Here is a 26,122-nt window from a genome sequence, read left to right as displayed (position 1 = left end):
ATCAAGCCGCTCGCGCTGACCACAATATTGCTGTATCACTTACAGTAATAGGCCGGCACTCAGAGTACTCCAAGGTGAAAGCCTCGCTGAGAAGCTTCCTGTCCACACAGGAAATCTGGTCAAGCTACGACCTCCTGTGTTTGCTGCTTAAGAGGCCTTCTGTTTGAGATGATTGATTGGTTGTGTTTCCCTGCACGATCACTTAGCCTGCAGATCATTGTTAAAGGACGGCAGCGCTGTCTTTTATCTTAATATGTCATGTCACGCAGTTCATTTGTAGAAAACCTTTTGTTTTTGCCACACTAATTTAATGCCAGATGAAGATAGCCTGAGCATGTTTTCATATGATCATTTTATGTGTTAAAGTCATTGACTCTTAAACCTTGAAAACTGCTTCTGCCACCCTTTGTGGGATAAAGCCCTACACACCACACCCAACCCTTTAGGTCACAGAGTTGCCTACTGCAACTCATTCAGTCATTTTTGTATGATAACAGAGATATAATAATTGTCTAATGGTTCAGAAGAATCACATTTGGATTGTTTTCCCCAAGAGAGCATAAAGCCCAGTTCACGCTACACGATTTTTTGCCCTTACGACAATCTTAGAACGTTCTAAATTCTAAGATTGTCGCTTGCGACAATCGTAACCGATGATCCTGCAGAGTGCGGTGTGTTACGACTGATCGGGTCCAGTCGGTAGAACGTTGGGACCGCTTTGATCTAAAATCGGGGATATTCAGCATGTTTGATCGTCTTGAATCGTTTATCGCAGCGTCTGTGGTGTTCCCCCGACTGGGGGCGAGAAGGCAGCCTGTTGAATGTGACAGGTAGCCAATCAGAAAGCGCGGTGGGGAATCGAGAGTCCGCTGGACTTCTGGCATGGAAGATTGTTTGGTCGAAATGTGGAAAGAACGCGAATGTTTATTTAACATTTTGTCTAAAGAGCATCACAACAGAAAGCAAAACCAAACTGTTTATGTAATGTCATTAAAAACTGGCAGTACAGTTCAGTACAGCTAGCACCCGGCGCTAACTGTAGCTGAAGGCACGATGCTACTGCTAGCAAATCGTTGGTCAAAACTGCATGTTAAATTTTCTCATGGTATTATTGTCTGATTATTAAAATTAGATTATCTGAAGCATAGACGTGTTTTAAACAAGCATAAACAGAAGAAGTAAGGCAGATTATTTGCATTTAATAAGCATTTAATCCTCTAGCAGGAGGAGAGCACAGGAACGGCAGGAGGCCTGAGGCGGTAGGGTCAGGTCGGTATGGCCTCGCAGATCTGATGCCACTCAAAGGACATCATGCGTCCCCGCATGATGGACAAGGGCGGATGATGCTACCAGTAGACATCTTTGCTTTTAAGTGCTGCGTTTTGATGCTAAAGGGGAAAAAAGGGAGCTGATTGTGTGGCCTGACCGTTATTTATACAGACCGGGTATAGTAAAGTTTTTCAGTGTTGTGCTGCACATGAAGAATAAACCCATTAGCAAAGGCCTTGAAGACCAAAGCTATGTGAAATAAAACATATCTTCTCAATTCCCCATGGAAACAGTATAGCTGAGCTGTTTATCAGTATCAGATATCACTTTAACTAGTTTTCTTATTGTAGTCTGAGTTAGTGCTTAATCTTTCAGACATTTCCCATGAAGCCTAAAAATGTAATAATTGGGTTCAAAACAATAGGAAAATATAAATAATTGCTGTTTTCATCAAACATAAATGGTTGATGGTTTCCCTGCCAACAGAAATGTGACCTTTAGAAATAAACTGTGTTTGATGTAACATTGTGTTGCCACCTGAACCCTGCGTACTCAATGTGATTACTCTGCATGGAACGAAAAATGCAAAAATATTCACTAATAATTGCACATACGATGACCAATTAGAGTACAAAGTGGTTTTTATGCCATTGGGGAACGAACAAAAAGCTCCGGATGTTTGGCTAGCCGCGTCCTTGAGTTGCATAAATGATCCTCTCGGAGATAAATGGGCGAAAACACACAGAGGGCTTGTTTGGTAGCAGCTGAGGATCCGCTCTCCATAAAACATGGTTGACAAAAGTGCAAGACGTTTATCGTGAGGGTGGTGCTTGCTATTTTCCCTCCATCAAACTGAGCCAAACATCAACTTGTGCTCCCAATCGCCCTGCCTTGACTCACTGTGGAAGGATGGGGAGGAAAAGTGCTGACTTGATGGTTCTGGAGGCTTGGCCATGCAGCGCCCAAATGACTGCTAGCTGCGTCTCAGAGAGGAGTATGTTTATTGTTTACCGGCGTTGACGCTCCGCTGCGTGTTGGCATGTCGTGCCGTTGACCTGCCATGCCAGGATGTGGGCGCTTCCTGACGTACTTCGTCAAGCTAGCGTTGTGCAGCGTGTTGGTTTCCATCCTCCCTCCTTCCCTCGTTGCAGCTGGTCTCTGCTGTCTGTGATGGATTCCAGAAACTCTCGCTCTTCCCTCTGCGACGCTCGTCTCTCCTACAAACTTTAGAAACGCGGCACGGCGTCGTTTGATTCAGGAAAAACACCTTTCCAGCTGATATTCAGCTCAGTTTGATTCGATTAATCTTGACGTCTGTCTGGTCCTCTGTATCGGATTTAGGATCTGACCACTGCTGCCCGGATCTTAGTGCTTCCTGCGAAGGTGCTAATTTAAAACAGATGGCATGTGGAGGCATAGTTCAGATTAGCCAATAATAGGAAGGGATTTAGAATCAGGGACGTCGTTAGTGCAAATTACCTTTTCTCATAGGTAGCCTCGTTTACCCTAAAAATTAGACTAGATTTATAGGTACTGTAAACTGCTTCAGTGGTTTAGCATACCAAGTTTACGCTCAAAAGAGTTTCACATTTATGGGTAGCGTCCTCTAACGAGAGATTTGGGACTCCAAACTTTGCCCAGTCTGGAATTTTCTCTGGCATTTTATGCAAGAGAGTTTAAAAACAAAAACATGCGGCCCAGGAGTACTTTTAATTTGGTGATTTGTAATCATAGCAAATAGTTTGGAAACTACTGATTTAGAGAAAAAAGCAATATTTGACAATACTGCTATCATGTAACCTTACATATTTGTAATTTTAAAGGGTATAGTTAATGGAAGTTTATATTCTCAACCTTTTTTTAAGAATATTTTTGTCATTCTGTTGGGAAAACTTTTTATCAACGCAGATTCCATTTTTCAGAAAGCCATTTTCTCCAGTTATAAATGTTTTTTCGACTTTTCGTAATATTCAAGCGTGGGCGAAATTGACAGTGAGCGTCGTGTTCAAATGTGTTCACTTTGTCAAATTGCTGGACCTTTTATTAACTCATAATTGTCACTTCTGAGCTTTCAAAGAGGGTAAACAAACGTTCAGAATTCAGATTTTTAGATTCTTATCATAAGGAGTTCATTTCAAATCTTAGAGAAATAAACAACATACGGCATAAGAGACTTGTGCCTAAAGAAATCTCTGGATAATAACATCTATCTAATTTTTTAGGTTTACTTGTAATGTTTCCATGTCTCATACAGTAGCCTGTGTTTCAGTTCAGAGCTGGTTGTAGGGGTGACTTCAAAGCACCAGGCTACACCCTGTGGTTAGCGTAAAGTCAGACACACCGCCCGGCAGACTGCTAATATATGCACAACACTCTGTAAATCTAAGACTGGCACACGCCCGCCGACGTGCGCACTCCTATTGACGTTCATCATACCGACACGTTTCCTTGGAGTCATTGCATCCGTCCGTCATGCTGCACAGCGCCGAGCCTCTTCACCTCCTTCCTATTTCTGTCTTTTTTCCTCAAAACTATTTTTAAGCAGGCCTGTCAGGCGTATTTCACATATGAGGAATTTCCTGTGTTCTGCTTTTATCGGAGAGGAACGGCGGTCCAAAAAGCAGCAGGCCGTCTTTAGCCTGGAAGTGTTGGAGGATCAGACGTGCGTATGGTTTGACTGATGAGACGATATGAACACCCAGAAGGACGTGAGGGAAAAATGACTTCCAATCCGTACCATTGGCTATTTTGTCCATTTAGACATTTCAGGCAATTTGTCACGATTTTGATTTTCGCCAGCTGGTCTTTCTCATTGTCTGATGCTCACTTTTGACTAATGGACCGCCTGTTATTTGCTCTCAGCAGTAATTGCAAACTAAAAAAGCAGCGCTTTCATAAACCACTTAGTCTTTTATTTTTTTTTTACGCTCTTGGGAGCTTTTCCCAAACTGCGTTGCAGTCGTCCCCCTTGAGCAATAATGAATAGCACGGCTGTCATTGTGCCTTTCACAGATAATTGCGACAACATAGTGAAATCAACTGTTTATTTTCCATCAATATTAAGACCAAGAGTGATAAGCTTGTCTGTAATTTTACAGTCAAGGTAAATGATGTGCAAAACTCTTTATTAATACTAATCCTGTAATAATTTATACAGTGTTTTTGTGAGCAACGTGTACATAGGTTGTGACATGATTTTTGAGGATCAATAATAGTTTTTGAATCAAGCATATGAACTCTGTGTCTATTTATTCAGTTTTGTACTTCGGGGTTTCACGCCATTGTTCGGAATCAAGCTTGCACAGAAGATGCAAGTTGAAAATAAAAGGGTGCCAAGGACAGATACCTGAGGTACTCCACAAGTCGACTGATGCACAATTAAGTGTGAGAGTAAAGGTGAGGTTTTATTAGCAGTAGCTGCTAATATCTTTCTATAAACATTAACTATGCCTATGTGTTAGCAGTTTTTAGTCAAACAAACCTGTATTCAGTTTCTAAAACACTTCAAACTCGTAGTGTGAAGAAAGAACGTTAAAATGTCTTTGATACCTTCGGTTAGTTTGATAAGAACCTTCGTATGATTGATAAAATGAATAAAACAATATTTCTTAGAGTATTTCGTAGTGACATCATCTGCATAAAATTGATAATAGTACTGTGTTATTCTAAAAAAAGATTAGCTCAGAAGTGGAGTTTAAATGAAGAGTAAAGGGTGCCAAGGACACACACCTGAGGTACTCCACAAGTCAACTTACTGTAGTTATTGATGACAGTAGTTTCCAGGGTTTTGAGGGTTTTCAGTTTTCAAAGTAAAGCTCCCCCAATGCAATTTCAACTTCCTTTCCCTGAAACTATGTCTTCTGCAAATAACACTTCTAAATAAGTGGGAGGGTTGAAAAAAAATCATCATATTTTGACTAATAAATGTTAAAATAAAAAATAAAACGGTTGATTTTAAGATTGGTGCTTAGCAAGTGGGTCACAAAGCAAACCCTTCATGTGAGAAGTCTTTCAAAATAAATAACATTTTTTTGTTGTTTAGCTCATTCTTTCAGTATTACCGTCTAGCAAACGTGATAGTTTTGTCTAAGATGTCTCAGGGAAAAATATTTATATTGGAAAAGCTACTTAACTTCACCAAAGCCGTTGGAGATATTTGGTTACTGTAGCTGTGACTAGGATTTTTGAAACTTTTTGTGATGAAATTGCAGCAAAATCAAACGGTTTCGGGTCATCTGTAGTATGTCTGAAATTCTGTCCTAAACACTCCTAAAGCTGAGTAACAAACGGTAAGAAATATGAGGGAAAATATTATTTGTTGGTTAATAATAAATGCTTTGGCCATGGATTAAATAGATTTTGAGTGAAAACGCATGACCTTCCCGTACTTTGATGAAAGATCATAACTGATGAGAATATTTGCCTCCTGTGTGGCCTGAGTATTTTCTAAGCTTCGAACTACGCAGTGCAGATCTGGTTAATTCAATCTCTCGAGTCTAAATTAAATCTAGCTTGTTTTAAACAAGCAACCAGTCAGATGAAGGTATTTTTCCATCCATTTCTGACCAAAACAACTAGCAATAGATTTTGTGCTGCTGTCCTGTTTAAATGCATTGATCCAGTCCCCATTCTGCCTGCCAGTACTGGAGATTACAAGCTTCCAGTCTGGGTGACAGCATTAGTACAGGGCCATCTTTAAGCCTTACAGTCAAATGGCAGGGATGCTAACATCTGCTGTTAGAGAACACAACATGACATTAAAGTTTGCCTCAATTACATCTAATTCAGACATAAAGCAGGTTAAAATGTAATAAACTTCATTGAACCAGCTTTCTAAGCTCGTTAAATGAAATGCTGTTGTACCAGAGCACATTGTTTTTGGTGGTGATTACACCCAATCATCCAGTTTTATAAGTTTAAGTTGATAAAACATGGCTGTAACCTGGTGATTAGACCATGTAACCCACTGTGTTTTTCTACTCTGTCTGGAAATTTAAGGAGTTTTAAGTGTTTTCAGGCTTAGAAAACTGTGGAAAAAGAGCTCAAGCATGTTTGTTTTTCCATCCATACATCATCCATCCAACGGTTTGTCAGTCTGTCTATCCATCCATCCATCCATCCACCCAACCAATGATTCATCCATCCATCCATCCATCCATCCAACCAATGGCTTATCTAGCCATTCATCCATCCAGTTGTTCACCCTTCCATCCATCCATCTATCCATTTCCCATTGTTTGTGGTATTAGCAGGTATTTAACCTCTGACCTCTGTGAACAGGACAGGGAGCGGTGTAGATGTGGTTGTTACTTTGACTTGAAGGATTCGTTTTAGTCTCTGTGGTTTCTGTCCGGCTCAGTGAATCTCATCTAGCGCTAAAGCTGCATTTTCAGACGGCCTGAGTCATGGTTTATCAGGTGAGGTTTGGTGACAGCTGGACAGGCTTTCTTTCGTCTCCACAGCAGTCCTCCATCCTGCCTGAATACAGAATGAGGTGCAGTATTAGTCAGCACCTTTCTGTGTTCCTGTAGAGCAGATGAAGCGTAATGTGTTGCCCTTCCCAGAGCGGCGCTTGAATTTCATCGTCTACAGCACTCTCCGGTAAGACTTCTGGACATTTCTATTGATTGGTTGTTCGGAGTATTTAGGCTGTGGGATCAGACGCAGAAAATGTTCTGATGGGCCCAAATCTGGATGACAGGGTCATCATACGTAGATGTCCGGGGATGATCCAGTCAGCTAATCCAGATCACAGAGGGTTGGGGTCCAGCCAGGGCCAGACTTTCCTCTCCAACTCATCCCCAGCACATCAGCAGCTGGCCTGGACCTGCAGGTCTGCTCTCTTTGTTGACAGTCCTGTTATGTTCTGGCAGATTGGCATTAGCACTGCTAGCATCTGCTGGTTGGAGATTAGATGTTAACTGCCACGTTTTACTTTCCGTCTGGGCTTGATGTCTAATCGGCAGAGACGGGCAGCGGCCCAGGAGATGGCAGGACAGAAACCAGATTTTCTGTTTCTCTCAATACCTTCACATTTGGTCTCATTTTTTGAAAAAGGTGGCATCTGACTCTCACTGTTTTAAACTTGTGCGTTCTTTCACCTCAATGCTGACAGCTTGATTATAGTCTCTCACCAATGTCTGTTTCTGACAAGCTAATAGAGGATATGAAGCAGCAGGTCAGCCATTTTCTCTCTCTCCCTCTAATTTTGAGGTGCTTCTGGAGACCTTAGGACTGCCTCCTTTCCGATTCAGTCTCACGTCAACCTCAGTGGTCTCTTGGTGATGGACGATGAAGTGCAGAGTGCCTCTTAACTTCATTCTTGACCTTATAGGTTTGATTTGGTGGACAGGCTGCCAGTAAAGGCAGCTAGTGAATAGAAAAAGTTAAAGCAAAATGTTGTCTGTTTTAGTCTTCAACAGAAAATATTTCCAAGAGCTCCTGAGCAACGGCCCCCTGGTTGTTCTTCCATCGGCAACATGTCCCACCGACATAATTTCCCTTTTTAGCAGTTGGGTCGATTTGGGGGGCAAACCTTGTTGTTCAGGCTGCGGGTCAACCTTACAGAAAAAACACTGCCTGACTGACAACAATGTGCTAGTGTTTTTTTTCTGCGAAGGTCGACCAGGATACACCAAGTGATTCCCAATCCCACCATTGATGTTCCTGCAGATTGTGAAACGGAGCGGTACCACCTGTCCTCCGTTATCTGTGGGGATCCAGAGGTGACCCACGTTTACACATGCTTGATGCAGGGACGACAAACCGTCAACGCTGTTGACGGACATGTCTTCACTGCAGACAGCCACTGCATGAAGACATGTGTGAAAAGGGATTCATTTAGGTTTACAAAAAGCAAAGAAATGAAGAGAAACACCAGGAAACCACACCTACTGTTACGGTTTCTCCAGCCCGTCCTCTCCGAGACGATAAAGGTGCTTTTGGAGGGGAGCTAAAAACATCTTGTTTGGAAAAAAAACCCCAGCAGAGGGCTGTATGCATGGCGTTTGCATGTTCTCCACATGTATACGTGGGTTCTCTCCGGGTACTCCGGCTTCCTCCCATCGTCCAAAAAGATAACTGTTGGGTTAATTGGCTTCTCTGAATTCTCCTGAGGTGTGAGTAAAAAATAAATTTCATGAATAAAATATCAAAAATAAAACATCATGGTGGCACAGTGGCCCAGCCTGGCGTTTGGATAATCAATGGATGATGGAAGAAAACTGGAACTTGTTAATAGTAATAATAACAATTATTATTGTATGGGTATATCTATATATATAATTCTAAAACAACTGAGATTTGCCATTCTTACAGGAGTTAGCATTTTACTTTCTAGATGTAATTTGTTGTTATTTGGGGAATTTTCTGACCGTCCAAAGCCAGAGTCTGAATTAAATGATAAGTTCATGCAGCTCTACTGCTTTCTTGTTGGCAAAATAAACTCGGGTTTAGACTTCCAGTTGTTTGAAACTTTTTTAGTCATTGCTTTCACCATAGATATAGCCGTGTTTAGGCTAGTAGCTATTTTCTTGTAGCCAAATCTTAATGATTGAAGTTCAACACGTCTTTCATGAATTGCATTTTCTCTTGTACGTCTTATTGTGCAAAGTGACTAAGACATATCAGTATTCATTTGGTCCGGCTGAAACAATGAGGAAAAATAGTTGTTTGTTACACTGGCCACTGCTGGTTTGGTTAAACAACCATTTTTTTTGACAATTAAAATCCTTACATTAAAACTTGATGAATCTCGACTTTTCATTGTCTTTCTGTAAATTTTCCAAACTAGTTTCAGCTGGTGACAAACCAGCTCTGTGTTAATAAAGAAGCTGAATTCTCGGGGTGGGGGGTTTCACAGTTTTCCCTCGTTCTTCCTCCAAACTTCTGATGCCTCCGTGTTCATTTCCTCTGACATCTGTAGCGGTGCAGGTGATGGATAGCTACAGCACGACTGGGGGCTCTATAAATAAATCCTCCTTCATCTAGTTTGTGGTTGCAGGAACGAGCAGGACTCTGCGGCTTGCAGTCCTTTCTGGGTTGGACCGTTTGCTTGTGCCGCTGCGGCCTCTGCAGCCTCTCTCCGCCTTTGTCTCAGCTCTGCTGCAGCGCCCGGCCCTGCCTGCAAATGAGCACCATCGACAGAGCGATTATTCAGCACGGGGCAAGCCCTGCACCCCCTCCTGCACCTCGCGTTGCGCTCCTGCCGCATTCGCTGTCATGTTTGGATGCTTCCCGCATTCACAGTCTGAGTGCCTTCAGGAGCAGAAATGAGAATAAAATGTTCTTTGTGGAGGTTTCAGATGCAGAGTGAGGTCTTTCGTCTCTAAACCCAGTGTCCCCCGGGGGCTGGGTGAGCCTCATATCGCTGTCAAATATGAATTAATGTCTAAAACATGAACATGTTTCTGGTGCTCAGACATGGCTGGAACGCAGCATCCCCAACCCCCATCGGCGTGATGCTGCCTTCAGCCCCAACTGTTGGTGTGTACGCTGGCGGAGGGGATGTGATTGGCTCTCTCTGGTTTTGTGTATGTGTGTGTGTTGGTGGAGGAAGTGTGTAAGCTGCAGGAGTGCGCTCTCGCCGGCTCCGGTAGCCGGCGTAGAAAACATCAGTCATCTTAGCGAGAGCGCCGCTGCCCCGATGACTCCGGCTCCCGCTCCTCTGCCTCCTTCTCATCCGTTTGTTTCTTCTTCTCCTCTCTCTGCAGAAGCCGCCGCCAGCCCCTCGCTCCCCACGCCAAAAGCTGGACCCGCCTCACCAGGTAAGCTGCTAAAAGCAACTGCGTTCAAATCATCAGCATGTAAACCCCCTCGCCCCCCTACACTTTTTGTCCCTCAGGGCTTTCTTTTCTTCCCACCTTTAATTTCAAATCAATTTTCCTTCTTTGTCCTCTTTCTTTTGTTTGCAGAAATTCAAATTTCTCAGGATATTTGCAGCTATTAAAAACAATGGAGCTGATGTTATGATAAGCCCAGGGTTGGCTCTGGATTTTTATTATTTATTTTGTTTTTGTTGACCTTTAGTCTTTGAGACGCTCTCTGTCTAGACAACCCAGATTATTCAGCCACTAGCCTTGCCGTGAGAGCATATCTCGGGATATCTAACACCATTAGCTGCTTTATTTTTCAGACATCTTGGCTTGCGGTGCCATGTGCCGGTTGCTCGTTGTTGGGTTTGTCAACCAAGCCGGGCGACAATCAGACTGTCTGTTCTCGTTGGCAGAGCTGGCTGTCAAAAGTTCTCCATCGGCTCGGTCAGGGTGCGCTGTGGAGCAGGTGGTGGTATGCGGATGGAAAAAAAAACAAAAAAACACCGCAACCTTCTTCTTCTCTGGATATTCCCCGAGACTGTGTACTGTTTTGATTTGTACCGTAGGAAGACTTGTTTATGTCTTTGTTCTGCTGTTTTTAACCATTTTAATGAAGGGCCTCATGGTTGTGGCAGTGATTTTTCTTCCCCGTTTGTTGATTTGAGCTGCCAGTCAACTGTATATCTCGGGATATTTGACCCCGTTTGAATTTATACAAGACAACAACAACAACAAAAACCAGCGTAGCCACTATTTATTGGAGTTAGCATGTCAGTTGGTAAAATAAATAGCTAACAATTTTAGCTTGGATATTATAGAAATACTGAAAAACATTGTTTTAAAACAATCTCTAGCATTAAGTAATAAGGAGTTAGCATGCCTATCGCTGTCAGTAAAATACATAGCCCAGGAGCAGCTAGCTTGGCTAACAACCAGTTGGCATATTTTTAGCACTCCAGTATAGCCTAGCTTAAGGGGAAATGGTCAAAAAGACACAATATTATGTAGCATAAGCCACAAACATTGATTAAAAACAGTCTGATTGTAGCATGTTTGCTAACATAATCAGTTACACAATGACTTGATGAGTTATAGCAGTTAGCATATCTGTTGCTAACATAACAAGCAACAGACACCGGCGCTGCCTAGGACAACTTTCCAAAAGGTAAATGACAGAAAAGACAGTAACTGTGAAGCACAGTGGTGGACCTGTTATGGCTGGTGATTGTTTGAGCCTTTCCAATGTAATAGCCTGTTATTTTGCCCCTAGTGGTCATGTGAGGCAGTGATTATTATTCGGGTATCAGAACATGGAGGGTTGCGTAACAACAAAGATCCAGATTGGAGTTGTGCTGAAAGGCGGTGGGAGGATTTTAACTGGTGGACCATGATGCACATCGCCCACATCGAACTACTAAATGGATATCAGCTCGTTTTTCATCACATTAGAAGCACTAATTTATATTGTTGTGAAGCCATTTTATCTGTTTGGATCACATCTGTGACTGGGCGACTACTGGGTCCGTCACATGCTCACCAACATGACGGCCCGCGCCCCCGCCATCCCCCCTTATCTGTCCGTCTCTGTTTACGTCCACCTGACTGTTGCTAGGCAGCTCCCAGGCGAGCCGTCTCCTCTCCGGAGACCGACTCAGGATGACATGCAGGTCGGAGGGGGGCAGCGTGCCCTTCCTCTGCCCTCGTGTTTGGGGACGGAACCAGAAGCCTGTCCCCCACTTCACCCCGTCAGCTCAGGTTGTTGGCGTCTGCAGCCGTGGGAGTCGACTGCACCTCTCCCGCTTATTGCTGTTAGTCAGCCAGACCTTTCAGATCTGGACGTGGAGGTGGTAGGAAGTTGCTAAGTGTGCAACGCAAGGCCTTTATAAACATTTTTTTTCCTGCCGTTCAGACTCCAGCTACAACTGAAGCCTGCTTGGCGAAGGTGTTACGCATCCTGGAGGTGGTGAACGTGTGGGAAGGTGGCAGAGCAGGAAAGCGGTTCTCACACCGCCTGCTGATGTGGAAACTCAACCACACAAGCTCCTTTTCCATTGCTGGGGATGTTCCCTCACCATCCATCACCAATAAAATACTTCTATAATGTAATATAAAATGTTATTAGTGGAGCTAAGGTCATATCAGCTCATATGCACGGTGGAGCAAGTGTCATGGTGAGGGGATGTTTTGATTCTGGGTTTTTGTTGATTCTTCAGTTCTCAATTATGCTTCATATAAAAAATGTCAGAGAAACATAAACATAATAAATCTTTTTTTCTTTTTAGAGCTTAAGTGCTTCGTATTGAAGTTGCTCGTTAGCGCCCTCGTGCTGTTTGGAGGTCATTTCATACCCATCAGGATTAGCTAAAATACAGCTTCATGCTCACATTCCTGACCTCTAGAGAAGTTCATAGGAATGAAATGTCTGCCTCCAGGCTTGCGTTTCTCCCCGCCTGGTGGCAACATGTTGATTGATGGATGGAAAACACTTTCGTTCTGAGCCGTTTTGTTGCCCGTTTCCACGTTTTTTTTAAATGCAGCTGTTGCCTTCGGGGCTCAACAGCCAGCACCTGCTGACGCTCGGTTTTGATCCGAATTCACTCTCCAGGCTTTAAGCTCGCAGATTGTTTGGCGGTCGAGCTGTGGGAGTTTCTGATTGGACGTGGAATATTAAAGGACACCTATATGTGAAATGATTTCCTGAGTGGAAAGTTCAGGACTCGGAACCAGATTTCCCACGGTTTGCTGCCCTAAACAGGATATTGCTGCAGCTCCTGACCCGAGGTTATGTCTGACTGTAGGATTCAAAGCTCCTCCACACGCACCTAAAGGAAGGAAAAGATTCAGGTTTCCACAACATTTAGGTCCACACTATCCTTCCTGTTTTTATTTAATTAGATGGTATTTGGGTTCCTGTGTGTGATATAAGTAGAAAAGTATTTTCCAGACAGTAAAAAGTAGAACCATGGTCTGGTATTTGGAGCCGCTTCACACTGAAAGACATGTTTAAAATGATTTTTTAGGTGACTTGGAGTAATTTAAATTCTTGTTCCTAATTTTATCCCGACAGTGTTATGACGCTTCTATTTTTGCTTCATATTATTTTTATATATTTAATTCATTTTATGTATTTATTTGTGTTGTTACGGTCGCTGGGATTTATACCAGATGTTTGAATTAGGCGATTTTATTTTTTTTTATGGAGTTATATGTAATTCTTCCTGGAAAAATCTTTGTAAAATCCTCCAAATTAGCGTTTCCCTATGGCTAAATGCCTTAATGTCGTCATGTCCAGCTTTTCTTTTGGCTAAATTTTTCTTCTTTTTTTTTTGTACGTCATGGTTGCTGTTTGTTCTTTATTTCCTCCCATTTCTGCTTTTTAAAGCCCTTTCTGTTGCTCACACTGGAAAATGATCTGTCAATAATAACAGATTCTGATATTGTTGTTAAACAGATTGAATTTTGCCTTCATATTTAGTTGCGGATTGTGTCCTTTTACCAGTTTTTTCACCCTGAATCACCTAAATTTAGTTTCATTTCTCTCAGTTTACAGCGGCTGTTCACTCTTGAACAACATCGCCATAAAGAACATCCCAGTTCAACACACTTTGGTTAAAAAACAGGCTTTTTAGGTCAAAAGTTCTCACATTATTTACACTACTTAATCCAGTAAAATTGGTGGAGCATTGCTGAAGTTTAATACAGTTAGTAAAATAGCTTTTTTATTTCTGGAATCAATAAAGCATCGAAAACGGCTGTAGATTTTCAGATTCCCCTCACCTCTTGCGTTTCATGCAGCATCCCGTGTGTTTTATGGAGGTGTTTGTTGGCCTGGGGATGAGCATGTTGGGCTCCCTGTGTGTGTGGGGAGCAGGAGGCTGTCAGGGTGAATTATGGGTGAGGAAGTTGGGGTGACAGCCAACTTAAAAAAAAGGAGGAAGCTGGGAAACCTCTGAGGGCTGCTGTCTGATTTTTCCGACCGGACCCCCAGGTTGAACAGCAACACCGACCACAGCTGCCTCACGAGTCACGTTAGCACCATAAATCCGTTAAGGAGCTACTTTTCTACATCATACCAGCTTTTAGAAAACAACTGGAAATGTAATTAGTACTATAGTTCTGTAGTTTGCAACGGTGAAATACAAGGTTGGCATAATAACGTGGTCAGCTGTCGTGGGGATGTTTGTATCGTAGTGCAACGTAGATTTAACATGGTGCCATAAAGTACAATGTAGTTACAATGTAGTACCACGTAGTATAGTGCAACGTACGTAGTACCACGTAGCCTCCTCTGACTAAAACCTACTTTCAATGTGGATTTTCCACAGTGTGAATGTTGTGAAGGACAACTGGCTTATCAATTCACATTACAATATAAAACAATTCTAATTACAAAGAAATTTAAAACAAAGCCATTGACCAAAGATTTGTACACTAAAACAGACATAATGGTGACTGTTTTTTTGTTTTGGTTTGGTTTTTCTGTGACCACCTCTATTTGTGGATCAGAGGTGTGTTAACCCTCAACCAGTCCTGGTTTGGTTTTCACAAACCAAGGTCAAGTCTAGATCCTCGTTTAAAAGCGTCATAGTAAAAGCGGCCACAGTTCGTATCCTTCCCTTTTTTTAAATTTCTTTAAAGAAAAAAAAAAGCTATTTCCTAATTTTTTAAACATCTTTTTCCCCATCTCCCCCCCCTTTTGAGCCTTTTAATAAAGATGAACACAATTTTTCTGGTCAGTGGAGCGCCGAGATTAAGATTCATTTCCTGTTTCTCATTCCTCATGAAGAGCCGGTATCTTTGGATTAGCTCAGCCTCTGACCTCCTTCTTCATCCGTCGCTCTGCTTTCTGCCTTCTCTACAACCCATTCATAGGCCAACACGACCCGAGAACGGCTGAAAATGTTGAGATGTTCGACAAGGAACATTGTTTTCTAGACTTGATCACAGTTTACGAGCCACTCTGCGCGACGAACAGAATTTGGTAATAAGATAAAGCTTGAGGATCACTGATAAGATTGTGGGCGTCAAATTATCAGCACGGCTTCCTGTAAAAGCTTCAATTAATGAACTTGGAGATAAGATGAGACGTTGCTTAGAGACTCTGTGTGACGACAAGCTGTGGGAATCAGGGAGTCGGGAGGCGGCATCCATTTCTGGAGCTTTGACAACAGAAACACAAAGAATAAAACGCCCCAAAATGATTCTGGACTTGCATAAAAACACTTAAATAAAGACATTAATATTATTTTTTGGATCTTTATGAAGAAATGAAAAACCTAAAACATTTTTAATGGTGGCTAAACACATAAACTTTTTTCTGCTAGCACTATTCAGAATATAGAGCCTAATGATGGATTGATATCAGAAGAAAGAAACTGTTTTCCAAGTGATTAAAACTTCTGTTGTGAGAAAATTTGGACCTCCATTAAATTTGGACCTCCATTATAAGGGGCACGTTGAATAACGGTTTCAATGTGCCTTCTGTAGTCTTGATTTAACCGAAAGCTTCAAGTTCTTCGTCAGTATAAGACGTATTGTGTGAAAATAGACAAATTTAGCTGAATTTGTCTGCATAAATTGTAAAAGTGGAGCTAAAACTGCTTACATGAATGTCAGTGGGTCCACTAGGACACCAATGATATCACAAAATCCAAACTAGTTTGGTAAAAACCATGAAAGTTAACAACAACCGTGCGAGTTTGATGAAGTTCAAGGTTTTGTTACCTCTTCAAACTCTGAGGCGTTTTCTATAAAGTACATTTTTTGTGAAACACGGAAACACCGCACGAGGCATCGCTACCTAAACATCTGGCATATTTCCAATAGAGAAACGTTTTGATGTATTTTTACATTGTTTAAATTGTGGCACATGTGAGTTTTCCTGTCATACCTTTGGTTTCCCAGCAAGTGGAGCAGAGTAGAATGAGAGAACGGCCGTTTACTGTCGCTGTAGACAAATTCTTTGCTTTGGCTCTTCTATTCCTGTCATTTCCTGATATTTTAGGGGCAGGATGGAACCACAAATCTCTCAGTGTTTTTCCCGCTCTTCTTTATATAGTAAGCTCGCTGTTCTGGCTCGGCAGGCCATTGAAAGAGAAATGACTTCCTGCTGCACTCTCTTCTTCTCATTACAGTTGCTTTCCTTTTATTTATCACATCACGCAGCTTCCCTTTGGAGAATAGTTTGTCTCTGTCTCTTTTTTTCCCCCCTTTTGCACAGATGGAAGAAAACTCCCTAAAAATTTGCCAAGAAGCAAAATAAATCTCTTAGCTTTGGTTATTCCTTTAATTTGTCAATCCCAATTCATAACAGGCAACTGTTTTCACATTTTTAGTTTACTGAAGACAAATCATTTGGACAGTTTTTTTTTTTAATGTAAGAAATTGTGGGAGAACGTCTTTCTTTCGTACAGTAAACATATCAGATTTGTGTCTCCTGCCAATTATGCATGAGATATATAGTAAAATCCATACAAAGCCAATGCTTAAATATGGCCCCATATGGTTTAGATCAGAGGTGCCCAAACGTTTTGAGACCAAGATCTACTTTTTCTCTCACCAGCTGGCTGAGATCTACCGCATGACACGAAGATGTAAAGATTGTAAATGAAACTCTATTGACTTATTTCATACGGGAATATACATCAGTTATAGCAGACATATTAAAGTTATAGAAAACCTCATGAAGTTTCTTCCTCAGTGAGATTCTGACACTGGGAGGAAGTTGCTGGTTTCTCATAGTAAGAAGCTGGTTGCAAACCTGAGGCCAGCAGGTATCAATCAGTTGTGGTAGATCTGAAATTTGGTTTCATGACCTCAACATGAGAAGTTGCAGACTGATGGGAGGAACCAAAAAGCTCTGATAAGCTAAAAGTACATCTTCTGAAAAGTTGGGATATTTCTCCAGAGGCGTCACCTCAAACCAGATGTTGGACTGGATTTTATTTGTGTCATTTGTGAACCTCAGCTCCTCATTTTCAACATCAGAGCTATGCAGGTTGAAAAAGCTTGTTATTTTGGAGAAAGTCTCATCAACATCAACACTTCCACAAAATAAGAGACGAAAATAAATGGCACACAGATATTTGCACAACACCTTGTTGAAACGAAAATTACTGAGCTGATTATTTTTGTTGGATCATTCATTTGAACATGTTTTGTTGATTTTTAAAAAAAATTAAAATGTAGTCTTTAATAAAGTTACAAATGTGACAGTGTGTGTGTCTGACGAGAGCGCCTTTGCAAACAATGGGGGAGAAAAGTGCGAGAACTTCGCCGAAACACACGTGCATTGGGCGGTGCGGAGACACATCGTCAAAGATCAGCCTCTGCTAGTCAGGGGGAGGCCCTCTTTATCCTGGACCTTGATCATGTCTTTATTATTTTGAGATAATTTATTTAATTTTTTTTACCAGAGGGGCGGAAACGGGCTTCCCATAAGCCCTTCACTGCACAGTGACATTTAGCCTACAGAAAGCGCGCCAAGCTGCCAAATAAACAAAAGTAAACTGACCGATAACATTTAGCTTTAGGATGGACATGTGTCACAAGATGTTTTGTCACAATTTTTTTTTTTATCCATAGTGCTGTTAATCGGAAAGATGGTTAGGTAATACAAAAAAAAAATTTTTTTTTTTTTTTTACTTAAAGGAATATCTCAAGGTACGCACAGTGCGATTTGCAATATCAGTCATTGAATTGTGAAGGTGCTCCTAATTTATCGTACAATTTCATTTGACCTCTGGGAGCTACTCATTAATTAATTGATTGGTCTACTTTTAGGAGGCAAATTGTTTTTGCTAGTATGGAAAAAAAAAAAACATGAATTAGCTGCATCTTAGTATAAGCCGCAGTGTTAGAAGTGTGGGGAAAAACGTAAGCTTATAGTCCGGAATTTACGGTATATTAAATATATTAAATTCTAAATATTACCAGAAAAGGAGCTATAAATTAGATATCATTTCCTTTTTTACATTTGGCTCCAACCTTTTTAGTAAAGTTAAGAGGTTAAAACAGGAAAACATAAAAAACACATAATCATCTGCTAATAGTAGAATAGTAACATTTGACTTTTTCTTGCCTCTTTTCGAATAGATAGTTTTCCTTCTTCTCTCATAAATCCATCTCCTTCCTACTTGCAGAAACTCTTTGTTTGCAGAATTGTATTATTGTCTTAATGCTTGTTTTGGCACCTGTAATGCTAACAGGATGCTCCGGGTTCCACCTTCTTACAGTTCCAGAGCTACGCACGGCTGTCTGTCTTTGAATCTTGGCCCAAGATTTCACTTCTTCATTCTACAAATCCTAAAAACGGCTCACTGGAGCCGCTGGTCTACTTGGCACAGGAAGGATGCTTGTAATCACTTGTTGGAGCAAAATTACCATCCCTGCAGTTGCCTTGGAGACTCTCCGCCAAACCTCTGCTTCTCCTTTTATTAGTCTGTTGTGTCGCTCAAGCTTGTCTTGATGCATTGATGAGGATTTCCAGCTTCTCTGAATACCAATAACACAAATCAGCCAGGAAGATTATGGTGGTACTAATGGCATTCATTTCAAAGTAAATTATCATAATAAACAAAAGAATAAAATGGAACAAACTATTATTACATTGTTTTGGCAGTGGCTTTGTTATGATGAGTAATAAATGTTGCTTACAGGCAGGACTGAGCCTAATGCACGGCTCTACAACACAAGATGAAAGCTGAATGTGTGGAAAAGACTTTAATATAATTTAAGACTCACCAGATGGGATTTGGTTGTTTAAGCTTAAAGTTGTGGATAAATTAAATAGGCTTAGGCTTGCTTCTTCAAATATCTAACTATTGTATTATGATTCTAATGTTTATTTCTCTTCATTTCTCATTTTTATCTCAGATCTGAGCCGACAGTTCAACGACATACCTTCCTGGTTCAACAGGCAGAGAAGCTCAGCTTTCAGCTCAGGTAAGTTAGTGGATTCATTAATAAATGGTGACATCAATGTGGAAAATTAAAAATAATATAAAATTCCAGCTTCCCTTTAGTTATGAAAGCAGAAATAAAATCTTGGCCAATAAAATTGTTGCTTCTGGACAGCAGAGGTGTTGCTTCTGCTGTTCATTTAAATTGTTAAAGGAAAAAAATGCAAAGCTAAACGTTTCGTAGCTAAGCATTACAAAGGTAAAAGTGACGTTGCTGAACATTATGGAGCTAAACATTATGTAGTTAAACGTTAAATAGCGAAACATCACGTTGCTGAATGTTACATAGCTAATGTTCAGCAACGTTTTAGCTAAACAGTACGGAGCTAAACGTTAAATAGCTAAACATCACGTAGCTAAACGTTAAATAGCGAAACATCACGTAGCTAAACGTTAAATAGCGAAACATCACGTTGCTGAGTGTTACATAGCTAATGTTCAGCAACGTTTTAGCTAAACAGGACAGAGCTAAATGTTAAATAGCTAAACATCACGTAGCTAAATGTTAAATAGCTAAACATCCCGTAGCTAAACGTTAAATAGCAAAACATCACGTTGCTGAATCTTACATAGCTAATGTTCAGCAACGTTTTAGCTAAACAGTACGGAGCTAAACGTTAAATAGCTAAACATCACGTAGCTAAATGTTAAATAGCTAAACATCCCGTAGCTAAACGTTAAATAGCAAAACATCACGTTGCTGAATCTTACATAGCTAATGTTCAGCAACGTTTAGCTCCGTAATGTAGCTAAACAGTACGGAGCTAAACGTCACTTAGCTAAGTGTGACGTTGCTAAACATTATGTAGCTAAACGTTGGTGTTCATGCGTGGACCACTGCCAGCTGCTTCATTCAGCCCTACTCTCTCTGACATTTCACTCTCACTTTTCCCATGACTCACTTGAGCCACAGGGGTCGGCTGGAAGTGGCTGCATGCAGCCAGATAATTGGCTTGGCTCTCCATATGTGCATAATAGCAGGAGATTGTGCTCGGTTTGGGCTGATATCATTTTGACCCACTAAAAGCAGTGATTAAGTTAAACTCTGGTGTTCCAGTTTAACCCCAGCTGGGTTTGAAACGTTAGTTAAACGAGAGGATGCTTCCTCACCAGCCTGTCTGTCCAGATCAGCTGGAGTCTTGAGAGGACATGGAAAAAGGTTGAGTTTGAGACACGATGACAACTCATTGTCAGATTACATATAAACTGTCAAAGTTATTTAAAATATTTGAAACATGCGCCACTAAATCATACGTGATCACACTGTATTTAATTATTGCTCTGACCAAAGTTTTGGAGAGAAGCTTTTAACTTGAGACATTTCCTGACTTAAGGTGTTTTATAGAAATTGTTATTGAATGTTAAATTGCATAAAATAATGAGTATTTATTGTTTATTTATTGTGTTGTGTAGATGGTTCTTATGGAAGCGTTTAAACGGCCAGATCTCAGAAATAAATTTGTGAGTAACAACTCGGTAAAACGAGAAAACATTCTCTTATTAACAAGATTTATGTCTCATTAAATCCAACGTTTTTACTTTGGTAAAAAAAAGATACTTCTCCATTTCTCTTTTCTTTTTTTTTTTACCAAAAAAAGTTTTGGTAAAAAAGAAAAAAAAAGATACTTTTTTTTGGGGTTTAAAAAAAAAAAAGTAACAAAAAAAACGGCAATACGGTTTTGTCACACCAATACCTCTTGGAATAAGAAACAAGAAAAAGGAGAGTCAAAGTGATCTCCATTATGTTTTTTAAGAAGTCGTAATCAGCTAGAGAAGCATATTTCTATAGCTTATTGTAAAAAGTGAAAGTTTCTCGTTATGATTTATATAAAACTCCTCCTCATTTTAACCAGTTTTACATTTTGCTATGGTGGAAAAAGTTTCTTATTTTGACAAGATATGAAACTCAAGAAATGTTCTTGTTTTGATGAGTTTTACATCTCCTTATGAGGGGAAACTGCTCCCGAGTTTACTTGAGCCTCTGGTAATTAAACACTTCCTTAAGTTTTTACCTTCATAAATCAAATATCTATTCACTACTTACTTAACTTTTTGTTTTCTAAAACAAAAATAGACTCTGAAACTTAAGTAAATTCAAGTACACAAATATGATGCAACTACAAAAGTGAGTATATTAGAATTGGATACATTTTGTGACCACATTATAGCTTGCGGGTTTTAGACATTTGATCTTGAGTGATAAATTGTGGGCTTTATGAGCTTTATGTTGGCTTTATTTCGATGTTATGCAAGCGATCAGTAACACCAGTGCATCGACTGGTTTAAATGGCTCCCTTTGTGTCAGAGCAGTGGGGAAGGAACCCCGAGGCGGCACCGCGCCCAACACGATCCGCTGACCTATTTCTGGATGGTCAGAGTCACTCCGTTCGCTGCTGCCGTCCTCTACCAACCACTGACCTCCATGACTCCACGTTGTGGTATCACTATGGGAACGATGACATGGCTGGTGTCCTCTGAAACGCTTATTGGTGGTACAGACATGGAAGGAAAATACCAATATAAGGGCAATAAAATAAGCTAAGATGAAACTATTTAACATTTCAGAGACTGAGGAAGAAGCCAGTAACAACGCTGAAGTTTGGAGGGGGAAGTGTCACGGTTTGAGGGTGCTTGAGTAAAATATGAGATTATCTATAAAAATAAAACTGATGAAGAATCGAACTCTTCACAATAACCGTGTTTCCATCAATGTTTTATTTTGGGGGGGGGGTTTGTTGCAAATTTTGAAGTATCGCGACCGAAAAGGTTGATGGAAATGGCCAAATTTTTAATAATTTCAGCAATTTTGATAAAAAAGTTTTTACGCTCGCTTGACGTGTTTGTTTTTTTGTTGTTTTTTTTGCTTTTCCAAAAAAAAAAGTTAATTTGCTAAAGGAGAAATGGAAACACATTTATCAAATAAGTTCTAACAGTAGATAGATGAATACTTTATTGATCCCCAAGGGATGGAAATTTGTTTGTACCAGCATAGCATACAACAACTAGAAAATATCTGAAGAAATTTAAATGGGGCCTGGCCAAGTGTGCCCATCGATTGGAACCCAGAGTCCTGATGCTATGAATTAGCATCAATGCTAACATAAGTTACAATGTACTCAGTAGCATGTGGAGAGTCACAAGCTTGTTGAGTAACATAAATATATATAAAACAGACATTCAACACAAAAGTAAAGATCAGATCTATACTTCGTGGCAGTTCGTTACCAGAAGAAAATCCTCATCTTTTAACACCAAATTAATATCAAGTCATGTTATTGTTTATAAAACATAAGCTCTTTTGAAATATTGCTTATCTGCTTAGACACAAGAAATTTGCACTTCGTTACCAGAAAACACGTTCATCTCTTAGCAACAGCAACAGATCAACAACAAATATGGCTATTGTTAAAAAAAAAACCATAAGATTTCTTCTGCTTTGTGGGAACAAATTTCGTGGCAGTTCGTTACCAGAAAAAAAAAAAAGCTCAACCTTGTTTCAGATGTCAGGGACTGGTGGACGACAAGAAGAAGCATTTCTGTGACTTTAAAGTGATTGCTCCCATATGCCTGGTATTTCGGTGTCTAATCTTTTGTAAGTGTGGGCCCCACCCCCATGCTTGTGAAGCCAGGCTCCAGTGCTTACAGTTTATTCACACTTACCTGACAGTTCTCATTATGCTTTAATTCTCCTTTATGTGTTACTAAGTCAATGAAAGCTAATCTGCTGCTGCAGGAGGAGGAAGTTGCTGGTCCGGCTTAAACACGGGATAAATAATCTCGTAGGAAACTCGTTTTATTCAAGGAACGGTTTATTTCTCCCATTTTCCTCTTGCTTTAATTTAGCATTTTAAAATCACAGGGAAATATCCTTGATGGCTTCATCAATGAATGAACGAATCCTGCAGAATAAGAAAGCTCGGCAGCAACATGCAGTCCTATTATAGTTGCGGTAAGTCCATACAGGTCGTATTTTATTGGGTTTTATGTGAAAGACAAACACAAAGCGGAAGGATAATTGTGGAAGGAAAGTCGTGTTGTTGCTATTCTGGAATACAGTGTTTTTCATGTTGGAAGGTTTTTTTTATGTATGTTTTCACCGTCTATCTGAATCGAAGATTTTTTTTATTATTGAAAGAGCTCCCATTCTTAGAAGTATTTAAAGAATTTATGTCTGTCTTTATTTCTGCAATTTGACAGTAATTGATACTAGCTACATTAGATGTAATGTTTTTTTCTTTAACTTTCAGTTAACATTTAGTTTCCATGCTCTTCCTGTTAATTGTAAGCATGATTAATTCATTGTATGAAATGCAGATAATTATCATAGGTTCATTTGATTTTTGAAAACCAGCGCGATTAGTTGAGATTTTGAAGAAGCTAATATTAGCTACTGGTCCACCATCTGGCGTCTCAGGGGGGGGAAGCGGTGCAGCACCAACACTGTTTATAGTGGGGATGGTGTGCTGCTGACCTCGACTCGGGACGTTGTGGGCCGGTGGGCAGAGTACTTCGAAGACCTCCTCAATCCCACCAACATGTCTTCTATTGAAGAAGCTGAGCCTGGGGACTCTGGGTTGGGCTCTCCAATCTCTGGGGGCGAGGTCGCCGAGGTGGTTAAAAAGCTCCTCGGTGGCAAGGCCCCGGGGGTGGATGAGATCCGCCCGGAGTTCCTTAAGGCTCTGGATGTTGTAGGGTTGTGTTGGTTGACGCGACTCTGCAATATGCAATAGCTTTGCAGGAGAATGTAACTTCAAGTTTGAAGCTTACATCGGACCATTTAATGTATTTATTGTTTCTTATATCTATTTCTTTATTTTTCTGCTCAACCTCCACCAGTAGGACCAAACGGTCCTACTGGTGGAGGTTGTCGGACACATTCGGCTGCTCACACAGAGGATTAAGGCCAGGTTGGCCTACAGCGGAGACAGGCTGCCGGAGATCCTGCCTCCTAAATGGATGGTGACATTCCGACTGTGAGCAGCGCTCCATGGAAGCACGAAGACTGACCCAGATCCGGGCGGGGCTGGATTAGGACCGAGGTGGGGGGGCTAATAGGGAGAGGACAAACAGACAAAAGAGGAACCTGGAGCCTCTCTGGCTTAGCGTATCTTCTAGTTAAAAACCTGCTGGTGTGTTGAAGACGGAGTACTACGACGTGATCAGATCTGACAGTTGTTTGGGACTCATAGCGGTGTCGATTTAACCCTTTAGTTCAGCGGTGTAGACGCTGTAGACTCTGAGATAATAATGAAGATCACAACATAGCCAGGCTAATTTGAAAATATCCGCCCCATCAAACTACAAAGTCATCCTAAAGTTGATGTAGATTTTAGAGAGATAATTCGATCTTTCCACTAAAATTTTGTTTTGTTTAATTTTTTTTAAGCATTTCATGTTGCAGATGGTGAAAGTACAGAGAGAGGCTGGTAAACAGCTGAAAGGGAGCAGTAAAAAGGGCAACGTCAGCTCCAGTTAACAGCAGAATGACAGGATCTGCCTGGAGAGCAAGGTTTACAAACCCAAACCAGGGTAGAATACGGTTAACATAAGTTTTGAGTTTTAAGAAAAGGACAGGAGAAAGATCAAGCTTTACATTATTTGTAATAATTCATAAATCGACACTATATTTATTATGATTCTAGATTCAATTTAGTGAATAACTACTTAGGTACGTTAAAGCTACATAGAAACAACTCAGTTATCTGAAAACACGCAAACTAATTATTCAAAAGGGATAAATATTACATCTAAATGTAAATGATTTTCAATTCTGAAAAAAAAGTGTGTGCCATGGTAATGAAATGAGTTTAAAACCAAACAAAATGAAAGTCATGAGTTAAAATAGCGTTAAAATGTTGTGTTGACGTAAGTGAAAGAGGTGAAGGTCAGTTCAGACCAACAGCAGGACTTCAATGTTTGGTTCAGGAGGTTCGTTCAGGTCAGATTCATTTAATCCTGTTTGTGTTAACTATAACAGCAGCATGGCTCACTGCTGACCAGAGGGATTTAAACCCGCAACCTCCAGATTCCTGCAGAGAAACCTGCTCTTTAAGATTTTCAGCAAATAAAAGAAGATGTTCTCGGGTGTAGCTTGGGGTGTGAGTGTCGTTTGATTTTACCAAAGCAGCAGTGGCAGCAGGAAGCAGGTCAGTGTGATTCCAGGCTGTCTCCCTCCTTGGCAGCAGCTGCGCCCCGCCCTGCCTTGCCTCTGACTGCCCTGGGCTCAGCTTGTCTGGGTGTCACTGGGTCCGTCCTGACTCTGCAGCAGCAGGAAGCAGGCTTTATTAAGTTTAGTCTGGTGAAGAGAGAATGAGCTGCAGCTGCTTGGTGATGATGATGATGATGATGCTAGCCTCCTGTTAATCCTGTTTGAAAAACACCATGCGTTTGCCTTGGGGAACAAAAGGCTACATGATTAGAGAGTTAGATACTTTTGTTTGTATTTCTAATGCGTCGAGATGATCACTGGGAGCTGCTGCTGTGTCGTTTCCTGCAGCATTCAGGCTCATTTTACTGGTTTCTGCTCAGCTGAGGGATGTGAGGATCCACTCCGCACATGGATGTTGAGACAAAGGCCAGACCAAACAGCTCACTGCAGCCGCTGGCTCCCCCTGGTGGCATTTTTAGTGTTGCTCTGCAGAACGTGCTGTAGATTTAAAAATAATGTTTAAAAAATTGGACAGAGTTTAGTTTGGGGGTTTTTTTCAGAATATGTCTTTGGATTTTTTTTGCCATGTATAGTATATGGTATGTGTTCTTGAACTGAGTATTCTTACTTTTGCTCTGATTATCGGACATGAAAATAGTTGAAAATTTAGACTTGCCTTTATTTTATTTAAATTTTTTATTTTGGCGTGTTTTTCGGGTGATGCGTGGCCTCTTCCTCCTCCTCCTCTTGTCTGCCCCTCCTCAGATCCAGTAGGTGACTCTCTGGCAGGCGGACATGGCAGACGGCAGGCAGCCAGAAGACCAATGGGCCGCCAACGGCCAGGAGAACGGAGAGAACGGCTACTCATCCTACGGCTACCGGGAGAACGGCTACCACGCTGCGGCGGCCGCTCCGCCTCCAGTAACAGGTAC

The 26,122-nt window shown here is 41.0% G+C and overlaps 1 protein-coding gene across 9 annotated transcripts in view; it reads left to right on the top strand.

Moving 5' to 3' along the window:
- Positions 1 to 9,761: 9,761 nt before the first annotated feature.
- LOC116715755 (microtubule-associated protein tau-like) overlaps positions 9,762 to 26,122 on the top strand; it is a 31,942-nt gene continuing 15,581 nt past the window's right edge. For 2 of the 9 annotated variants that reach the window (XM_032556366.1, XM_032556371.1), the window contains exons 1-3: positions 9,765 to 10,034; positions 18,957 to 19,025; positions 25,956 to 26,118. In XM_032556366.1, coding sequence (XP_032412257.1) covers positions 25,986 to 26,118 — 133 coding nt within the window. In that variant the 5' untranslated portion in view covers positions 9,765 to 10,034; positions 18,957 to 19,025; positions 25,956 to 25,985. Of the gene's footprint in view, positions 10,035 to 18,956; positions 19,026 to 25,955; positions 26,119 to 26,122 lie in introns of all 9 variants that reach the window. The other 7 variants (XM_032556368.1, XM_032556367.1, XM_032556370.1 and 4 more) reach the window with 6 other exon arrangements.

The sequence above is a fragment of the Xiphophorus hellerii genome, chromosome 24, assembly GCF_003331165.1.
Source record: "Xiphophorus hellerii strain 12219 chromosome 24, Xiphophorus_hellerii-4.1, whole genome shotgun sequence".
NCBI classification, from domain to species: domain Eukaryota; kingdom Metazoa; phylum Chordata; class Actinopteri; order Cyprinodontiformes; family Poeciliidae; genus Xiphophorus; species Xiphophorus hellerii.
This window is presented reverse-complemented; position numbering and strand designations above follow the sequence as displayed.